The sequence below is a fragment of the Eumetopias jubatus genome, unplaced genomic scaffold (assembly GCF_037043125.1).
Source record: "Eumetopias jubatus isolate StellerSeaLion01/CBP00866 unplaced genomic scaffold, mEumJub1_p1.0 scaffold_14, whole genome shotgun sequence".
Taxonomy (NCBI): domain Eukaryota; kingdom Metazoa; phylum Chordata; class Mammalia; order Carnivora; family Otariidae; genus Eumetopias; species Eumetopias jubatus.
In genome coordinates this window covers 42,058,265-42,068,702 of record NW_028274820.1, presented here as the reverse complement: position 1 = coordinate 42,068,702, position 10,438 = coordinate 42,058,265, and the positions used below count along the sequence as shown (strand labels likewise).

Below are 10,438 nucleotides of genomic sequence, written 5' to 3'. Positions count from 1 at the left end.
ATGATCTCATGCCAAATGACTGACCTCCGCCCCCCGTGCGTGTGTGTTGTGTATGTGTGTGTTTGTGTGTGTTTGTGTGTGTGTGTGTGTGTGTGTGTGTGAGAGAGAGAGAGAGAGAGAGAGAGGGACTGAGATTACACTGTAGTCATTTACCTTAAGAAAAAAATTTTGTAGCTTTATGTTTCACTATTGAGCAGCCAAAACAGCTTCGAATGTATTTCATCTATTAAAAGAACGTGTGCTGGTGTGACATAAATATTAATGAAAGAATAAAACCCAATTCTCAAGATAGTTTTTCTTTTATTTAAAATGTTAACTATCACAACACATTATACAATGAAATGAAGACCATAGAATCACGTGAAAACTTGTAAAACATCTCTATTTGAGTCACAACACATGACACATGCTGCAGGAATACACTTTGATACCAAATCTTAGCACATTTCCACCATGAAAACAGAGGAAGCACAAGCCTATCTGTGAGATCCCTCTCCTTCAGCAATGGCTGACATGACTGCTTCCAGGAAACCAAGATGATTTCTTTCTTTGAAGAACATATTTCAGTTTCACTGAACACTGTGCTTTGTTGAGAAATGCCCACTGATTTCTACATCTGAGGGGGTCATATTGGAATTATAACACACTTTCACAGCACGTATTGGCACAATATGAAAAATAAAGTTTTTTTTGAGTTTTCCACTCAAAACAATGATTATTAAATAAATAATTATTCCTCATGGTGCAGGTCTCATGTTACCTTTCATTGGCCACTGACACACATGAAGCTCAATAAGTTATACATGAGGTGGTTTATTTGCGTCTTCGTTCATAATTCTGCATTGCGCTCCTTTCATAAGCCACTGAGAACAAAGAAAAGGTAGAGGGTTTTTAAGAGGATTCACTGAGAGAGTTAAATAAACTTCAAGACACATTGTAATTTATTCAAAACTCATTAATGACTTTTCCCCTCTCCATTGAGGTATTTCTAAGAGCTTTCTTTGCACATCCTCCAATCTTGCCTCTGTCTCTGTCCTGATTGGAAGTGATCTAACCACAGAATCCTTGGTTACTCAGGCCATCTGCCATTTACTTGGTGCCCCCAAAGCGTAGTTCCACAATCTACTGCAGTGGTCATTCTCCACAACTTTCTCAAGCACGGTGATTTATAAAAAGGATAATGCCTGAAGTATAGAGTAGGAATAGTAGTAGGATGAAAGCGAAATGTGAGACTTTTATTCTAGGACGGAGTCAACAGACTACAGACCGTGGGCCAAATCCAGCCCACCACTTTTTCTTGAAAAGAATGTTTTATTGGAATGTGGCCATACCCACTCATTTCTGTATTGTCTATGGCTACTTTAACATTAACATGACAGATCGGAGTGGTTGCTACCGAGTCGGCACAGCTCACAAAATCCAAAATATTTGTTATCTGGCTCTTTACAGAAAGAGTTGGCTGGTTCCTGTTATGGGAGCACACCGAATGGTGTAGGGGTCTCCTCCTGTCTTGGGGATACCTCGCAATGATGAATTGTCCTTGAAACTAAAAACAACATGGTCGTCAGTAGGTAGGGCAATTGCGCCATCCACGTACAACAGTTTAACTTACCTCCCAGCACCCTAATGGACTGTGAAAGATTAATCCCTGCCTCCAAAAGTACTTAACATAGAGTTAGCAAGTAATTTAAGTACTTTGGCTATCTGGACTAAAAAAAAAAGCCGAAATTATATGATATGATATGATTGATATGATATGATACGATATGATATGCAATTTCAAAGAGGTCTGTAACCACAAAAGGGTAAGGATCAGACTGTTGCGATTAGAATACTAAAGTATATTATTCATCATTTTAGTTAATTTATATACTTAGATTTACATTTTAGTGAAACTATGCTGCTTTTTAAAATTCATATGTCCTGTATAAAATACTGAATTTAAACAAAAACAATAGAAATAACTGTGGAAGATAAGTACGAATTATAGATGCCACTCTAAACAATTTTTTCAGTGAGAAAGGTCTGTTGAGAGAGGAGGTAGTTGAGGGCTGTAGGGTGATCACTCTCCCATTTCCCAACTGAGCAGATGCCCGGTTAGCATCCAACACTAGGTTCGTGATAAGCTGAATGCTTTATGTCAATCAGGTTATGTGCTTCCAGGTGGACCAGTGAGAACTCCAAGCTGGGCAGTTCTCAAGGAAGGAAACAGTCCATTTCTCATCCTGCTTTGTTTGTATTAGGAGGAGGACTGACTAGCACAAGTTCAGTTTCTGACAAGCTTTAGGTAACATGATTCTGTTCCTCAGAGAAGTAAGGTGAGTGCTAATGTAAAGTAACCAAAGATGGATTCTTGTTAGCTGGAACAGAATATCCTCTTCATGGGAAGCAAAGTTTTGTATCTGGTTCTTGAACCCTCTGAAACTGTATGTAAATTTTTGTGTTTATAAGCTAATGAGGGTTTCTCCACAAAACAGGTTTCTAGATTTCTCAGACTGTCAAAGGAGTCTGTGACCACAAAAGGTTAAGAATCAGATGGCTGTAGGACACAGTCTATAGATAAATTCAGCTACAAATAAATTCTTGGATTTATTTATTACAATTAGATTTTTTTTCACCATAAGTACTCATTTTAAATTTATCATTCCTTTTTAGTACTTTGAAAACTATGCCTTAGAAAGAAAATAATAGATTTAAGACACTGTCTATTTTCAGTCATGGTTTTATACATACCAGAATTTAATACATACCAGGACACAATCATAACCTTGCCTCAATTGATCATATGAAAAGATCTCTGATTGAATGTACATTACATTTTTTGCCCATTTTTTCTTTTTATATTTTCTTAAAATGGAGGAGTGAAGATTTAGTCATAAATTGATCCTGATTCATTATAGTGATTCTATTGATCTTGATTCAGTATAGTGATTCAATTTACCTATAATTACATTATTACTTTGCACACATTTAATAACATTTAATCTGTAGAAATTACAGTATCTATATTATTTGTAAAGTTAGCCGTGTTCTGAAACCTGTGTCAGTTCTGGCAATAAAAAGTTGATGACTAATATAATTATCAAGAAGACCACAGTTATAGAAGGGGATAGTGCACACTTTTGCTATAAGTAAAGCCTGTGTGGTTTAAATTTACATTCCATTTCCAAAAGCTGGGGGATAATATATATTAATAAAATAATTTAAGGTTTTTCATGAGGCACACTGGTAGCTTCTTTAAAATTTAAACTTGAAAAAAAAATAAAATTTATACTTGAGCAGCCCCCGAATTACTGAAAAAGAAATACAAACGTAGTGTCTAAATTTGGAAGGTAGAGAACCAATGGTAGGATACATCATGTTTTGCATGAATTTTCCAGATATTTATGCCAGCACTGCTTAGTTGCAGATTTTCTAGAAACTTGAAATATCCTAAACGGATAAGGCAGCTGGTTACTTTCTAATTAATTGATTAATACTATAATTCTATTTTCACTAAAGGTAAAATAAAAGGAGTTTAAATAGCTTTCCTAAGGAACCTAAGCTAATTACTATAAAAGTCTGAATGTGCTTTACAAAAAACTCAGTCTCTGTGAAAATGACATAGGGGTTATTTAACCTTGAAAACGGTACAATGAATGGGTTTTTGGATATAAGTATGTGGCATTTTTACACAGACGATGGGGACTATAGAGAGGAAAGGAAATAGGCAGGCTTTATGTCAAGGGAAAGACTTGTTGGGGCTTAAGATGGGTAGGAGGATTGTGGCACCCCTTCCCCGTGAGGGCTTACAGCCAGAGCTGATTATAATCCCCCAGGATGACTTGATCGTGCTCCTTTTCAAAAGCACTGGAATGAACTGCGTTATTCCCATACTCTCAAACATCCATCAGGATATTTTGAGTTTGAGCTTTTATAACTTCATAAAGTATAAATGGATTTGTTTGTTTTCTTTATCTGTTTACTTTTGTGCTGGAAGCCTGCCAGATGTAATGTCATATAAGCCTTTTGAATGACCTCGGTAGTCAGTGAAAATTGGTCTTATTTCCCACATAACCTTTCACCACTTAGTTCAGTCAAGTTCAGTGTGGCTTATGTAACAAATATAAGGGAACAAGTACTAGACTAGCCCAAGGATTCAGGTTAGGTAATGATTAAATGGGGCAGACACTGGTAAGGCTGGTAGTTTGAGAAAGATGGATCCTAGGTGAGATTAGCTTAATCAGCTACAAATAAATTCTTGGATTTATTTACTGCAATTAGATTTTTTTTCACCATAAGTACTCATTTTAAATTTATCATTCCTTTTTAGTACTTTGAAAACTATGCCTTAGAAAGAAAATAATAGATTTAAGACACTGTCTATTTTCAGTCATGGTTTTATACATACCAGAATTTAAAGCTCTTTTGCCCATTAGTCCAACAAAGGAATCTGTTTTATGCCCTGGAAAAATACATTTAGGGGTATTTTAATATGTATGTCTTTGAGGAAATAAACTGTTATAACTAGTACCGAAGAAAAGCAAGCTTTAGAATATATGCCTATATAATAAATATATAACCATTTCAAGTTTTGGTGAGCCTGAAGAAATGAAGATTTCTAATAAGTCTTACAAATGACATTAAAACAATACAATGAAAGCACTTTTCTTAATTCGATATCTAAATATTAGCAAGTAGACTTTATGTATATTACATTTTACTTGTTTATATACAATGTTCTAAATATTGCTGCTATTTAAGCTAGTTTTGGTTTTTAGGGAGTCAATTTCACAGTCGTGTGACAGAAATATCCAAGTGTATGTCCTTGTGTTACTATGTTGTATTTCTCAGGAACTGAAACTTACTTAAGTCAGATCCCTGCACCTGATGATTATAAACTTCTAAAAGGTCACTATTTTTATTTTATTGGATTTTTAAAAATACTTTTGGAAAAGTGTGTTAATTTTGACATTAATAGAGTGCATTTGCTTTCATTACACTGAATTTTGCTATATATAATTCTCTTGAAAGTCAAATCTTTAGAACTTAAATATGAATAAGATTTATTTATTTTCAAAGATGAAGCCTTATGAGAAAGGTGACTATTTCATCTCTAGTGGGGAAAGGTCTCTTGCTTTATACTGTATTATTTGAGAATAAGACTGCTGTTTTAATGTGACCTTCTCTGCCAACCAGTGAACCAAAATCCAAGTGGAGTTGTGGGTGGATCCTGGGGTAAATGCGTCTGACTGAGATGGACCCATGGGACTTCCCATCAATTCGAGTTCCATTAACTGGGAAACTGGGATTGAATGAATGTCAAGTGTCATAACTCTGCCATCTCTACTGGTCCTAAGAAATGTTTCACTGTACTTTGATAGATTGAGGGTCCCCATTCAATTATGGGATCAAAAAACTGCATTTCTGTCTTTACCTTTACTATGGATTCTCTGCTCTTTCACTCAATCTCCTTAATTGGCTGCTGGATTACCCTAATACATGGTATCATCAAGAGATCCAGCATATTGAAATGTTAAGAGATGCCTATAAAAGCTTTGTTTTTGTTTTGTTTTGTTTTTGTTTTGTCAGTGGAAGTGGTGGGGCATAGGAGAGGGTGAGGGGTGAATAGGGAGAGGAATCTGTGGTGGATTTTTAACCCCAGGACTGATATTCTTATCCATAACTAACAACATATAGGAGTTAAAGGATTTCTTCTGGCACTCTCTCTTTTCTTTTTTTTTTTTTCTTTTCTTTCTCTCTCTCTTTTTTTAGCAGCTTAAAGCAACAACAAATATGTATTATCTCACAGTTTCTGTGGGTCAGGAATTCACCAACAATTTAGCTAGGAGTTAAAGGATTTTTAACATAATGCATCATTTTGGTAAGCATCTAGGTCTAAAAAACAGAGCTTTAAAAAATCATGCTTGGATGTAATTAATATGAGTCTTCTCCATTCTTATAGTGTCTTAATTAAAAGTATTAGGTCCTAAGTTATAACAGAAAATAAGATATAAAATAAAGATTGATCTAATTTATGTTTGCATTTGGTAAATGTCAAAATAATTTGAAACTTACTTTTATGAGAGATCTGGCCATGTCCTAGAAGAAAGAAAGAGAAAGTTAGCAAAGGCAATAGATTTAATTTAAAGATGCTACATTATATTTTCAGAAGAGAATTATAAAATAAGTTGATTTTTAAAACATATAACATTTCCCATCCATGTACTATCATGAGGAATATAGTACAACCATAAATGCTAACCAAATTATTAATGATAAAAACAAAATAGCAACCAAAAGGAATACTTTTAAGTGCTTTCTATGGGCCACAGATTCAAACCCAGGACTATAAGACCCCTGAGGCCTAACAATAACTGTTAGGCCACACCCCCTGTTTTCTTATGAGAAACACATCTCCAAGCTGGACCACAATTTGTCAGTCAGGAGAGAGGGACACAAATCTCTACTTTTACTAAACAGGCATTATCAAGAATCTGTATTTGAGCCCATAAAAAAACTTTCTTCACTTTTCCTACATGTGCATTCACAATAGTAAAATAAAGATTTATAGAAATGTTTACCATAAAGAGCCTTTAACAGGGCCACTTGTTTTTCAATTGAGGAATCTGACAAAAGATGAATTGGCATTAACTGTTTACACGTTCCGCTGATGGTGTGATAAATGCAAGGAAATTGAGTATTTCTATCATGAGACATTAGGGAGCTTAATCTAACCCCAAGGGTCTAAAATCGGTTTCCACAGGCACTTAGACCATTCTGAGTACTACCCCCTGGAGGCCCCGCGCCTTCCCCCTTTATCAGTGTGGATCTTCGGTCAAGGGAGCACTCAGCTAATAAGGTTGCTTCCTGTTCGTGATTGGGGTCACTCTAATTGTGTGGGGCACGCGCAACGGATCTCGCCCGCCCTCCGAGGGCATGTGCGTGTGTTAGTGGGGTGAGGGCCAGAGTCGCTCCCCGGGGATATATCCATTTTAGGATGGAAATTTCTACTCAAAGAGCAAGAGAGACTGGGTGCTCTGAGAAGCAGTGAGCGAGGAGACAGGGCAGGTTGCTCAGAGAGACAGAGAGAGGGATGGCTGCTCATCTCACCAGCATCCCGTTTGCCCATTAAGCCGAAGAACTGCTGAGGTTTGGGTCTCCGGGCGATTCTCTGCAGAAGATGCTCAAAGGGCTCGGGCAGCTCCTCCTGGGGGACAGACGCACAGATAAACGGGCGTGTAGGCAACCAGCGCGCGGCGCCGGGAAACCCGAATCCTTCACAATAGTGCGCGCCAGCCCTGGGCGAAACTCGGAGGCGGGCGGTGGCGGCGCCGGGCCCGGAAAACCCTCCCAGCTGGAAGGCGAGAGAAGGCTGGGTTTCCCCACGCGAGGGCTGAGTGGGGTCCCAGCCTGGGAGCTCTCTTCCTCCACCCCTCCCGGCAGAACTCGTGTCCCCGAGCCCCGCTGTCGCGGGCTAGCCGGAGGCGCGGCGTCCCCCAGCCCCGCGCGTTATCCGCTCTTTGCAGAGCCTGGGGACCCTCGACCCCCGGCCCCACTCCTCTGCCGCGCCGCCACCTGACTTTCTCTTGATTTTGGCGCGGGCTTTGGAGACGCCTGGCCGCCCTAAATGCGCACAGGTGTGTGTCGCGAGTGGGTAAGGAATGACAACGCTTCACTGAAGACCTGCACCGCGCCACTTTTACTGTTCCCTCGAGGCGCGCTCCCTTGCACCAATAGCCTGCGAGCCTTGTAAAGGAAAACTTGCGGCTGGGTCCTCGGGTCGGTAAAATAAAAGTCAGGGTAGGAAGTTAGCTTCCCACCCACCTCGTCCCTCGAAGCCCCCAGCAGCTTGTCCTTTGTGCCCGCTTCTACCAGCGTCCGGCGCGCCCCCTTCTGCCCCTGCCCAGCGTTTCCAAATGCCTGGTCCTTGCAGCTAGACTGGAGTCCCCGAAATCCCCGTTACCCCGGGATGAAACCTTGTGAGGTTTCCAGCCTTCTGAGCTCCCCGGGCTCATCAAGGGAGGGCATTATTCCTCCAGGGAGTTCCTGAGACCCGACGGTGCAGCCCCCAGGGGGAAACTTGGATCGTGGGCACAAAATCTCGTGCGGGGACCCAGGCAATGGCGTTCCTTTACATCCCCACCCCCTCCCTGCGCGCCTCCACCGCCTCTGGTCGCTGTCGCGGCGCCTGCCCGGCTAACTAGAACGCTATCTTAAGGAAAGTGACAGCTCCCGAGGCCAGGAAGAACGGCTCCGGCTGGGTCTCACCTTGATCTGGTCGCTGTCGGACCAGTCGGACCAATAATTCAGATCATCGTTGGCTCCGAATTCTTCTGCAAACAGTTGAGTGGAGACGAGAAAAAAGACGGCCAAGGCCACGAGGATTTTCATGTTGGATTTCTGGGAAGAACGGGGAAGAAGAGACCGAGGAGAGAAACATTGGGGATGGCTATCCAAGAGTTGGGACAGCATAATTTTTGGTCCCACAACGCAAGTCGGGGCCGATTGAACCAAGATAAAAACCCTAGGGGATAACAAGCCTAAAGCATAACTTGTACCCTTTAGGAAAGAGAACCATGCCCCCAACCTTCTCACGTCCCATTCTCCCTGGATCCCAACTCCCTCAGCCCCCGACCCACCAATGCACACCTTCAAGCCGGGAGGCTCTGTCGGTGGAAAACAAAGAGGGACGTTGGCACTCGGGATCCTCGTTCCTCGATGTCCCTCCGCTGTCCGCCCACTGTCCCCCGCCCCAGCGGCCAGCCGCCACCTCGGAGCGATGCGCGGGGCGGGCACTTACCGCGGCGGGCAGGGCGGCAGGGTTCGTCTGGCTGCTCTGAGCGCACGCTGGGCGCTCGGCACTCTAGGTGGCCGCGGCGGTGGAGGAAGCGGATGCGGCGCGCTCTTTTGCCCGCTCGGTGCCGCGCGGTATTTATCCAAGGCTCGACGCGCCTGGAGGACCACGTGACACGCTCCCCACGCGACTTTCTGCTCAATATTTAATTAACCGCCTCTTCTCCTTTCGCTTGCGTCTGACTGAGAGTTTCCGAGACGGTAACCCGTCGGTGCCCAAAACATCTGGACCCAATTGGGTTCGAAATGACGCAATTTTAGGAAAATCAAGATCTCGCCATCCAATCCCGAGCGTCCAGTCTTCTTCCGTCTGCAGATCTGACGCCCCCTCCCCTCTCCTTCTTCGGAACGCGGTTCCATGACACCTGAAATTACTCATCAGAATTGAGCAAAGTGACTCATTCCTCGGACTTCCGCAACTTTTTCGTCCCTTGAGACGTCAGGATAAGTTGCACTCTTAAGGATGGTCAAATAACTTAAGGTATTAAGATACTGTCGTCGGAAATCATGCTAAGAAGAGCATTTCAATTGGGGGGGGAAGGCTTTTTATTCCCCTTCTATTTCATCGGCAGAGTGTCTTAAGTGTTTCTGAGATATAGTATCTTCTGTGAGCAGAGCATCCTTCTCCCAAATCAGCTACAATACTGGCGTTTCTCCAGCGTTACAAAAGGATTTTCAGTCCCATAGCATTTCAAACGATGGAAGCAGATTTATTTGACATTTTGGAGGAAGGAGAATTTAAACGTGGCAATACACGTAGCACTTTTGTATCAGTGCCATTCTAGGATCTCTTTTGTTGCAAGCTAGCAAAGTCCTCTATCTTCTCACACCCAGGAGCAGGGGCTGGAAGAGGACGTGTTCGTTTCTCTCCTACCCTTTCTCGCGGAAGACTAAGAAACCGGCAAGACAGTGTACAGGATCCTTCCTGGGTGTCATAAAGGACTCTACAGATCATTCATAGATTTCTCCTGTAAATGAAAATAAGTGTAGTGAAGATGCTAATTGGGTGGTCATTGACAATATGAAACTATTAGACAAATAGCATCTGTACAGAAATCAGAGCTTTCCATGAGCCCATGGTTTCACCTTGCAGACACATTTCTTTCATCTCTAAATGAATTAGATGACGTATCTTGAGTGCAGTTGTTTTCTTCTCTTTACTAAGTAAGTACTATATTTTTCAATTAATTCTGATGTTTTTAGTATACTGCATAAAGGAAATAACTTTTTTTATGCAATTCAGTTAAACCAGTAATTTTTTCCTCTAATATCTGCTGTTTCTTAAATAATCCTGAATTTTGAAAGTCCTATGTCTCTATCTCATTTCTTCCGGCCCAGCCTTACAAGGTGAGGCATTCCATTTTTGTTTTTATAACTTTTTATGTGGGAAATTATATACAAAAGTAGAGAGAATCATTCACTCGAAACAATTTGCAAGTTTTACCTACAAACCCTTCCTATTTCCCCTCCACTCAGATTATTTTGAAGCAAAGCCCAGATATCATTTTAACTGTAAATATTTCAAACGTCTATATAAATGGTAAGGATTTAAAAAAAAATAAAAACAGAACCATGCCATTATTCCACCTAAAAACAACATAAA

At 41.2% G+C, this 10,438-nt stretch overlaps 1 protein-coding gene across 1 annotated transcript; it reads right to left on the bottom strand.

Moving 5' to 3' along the window:
* Positions 1-813: 813 nt before the first annotated feature.
* Positions 814-8,682, bottom strand: TAC1 (tachykinin precursor 1). Its single transcript, XM_028119901.2, has 7 exons — positions 8,632-8,682; positions 8,251-8,382; positions 7,093-7,189; positions 6,564-6,608; positions 6,058-6,081; positions 4,391-4,444; positions 814-863 (listed from the first exon to the last, which is right to left on the bottom strand). Exons 2-7 carry the CDS (start codon positions 8,371-8,373, stop codon positions 814-816), a joined length of 393 nt encoding a protein of 130 aa, XP_027975702.1. The 5' UTR covers positions 8,374-8,382; positions 8,632-8,682.
* Between the last annotated feature and the right edge of the window lie 1,756 nt (positions 8,683-10,438).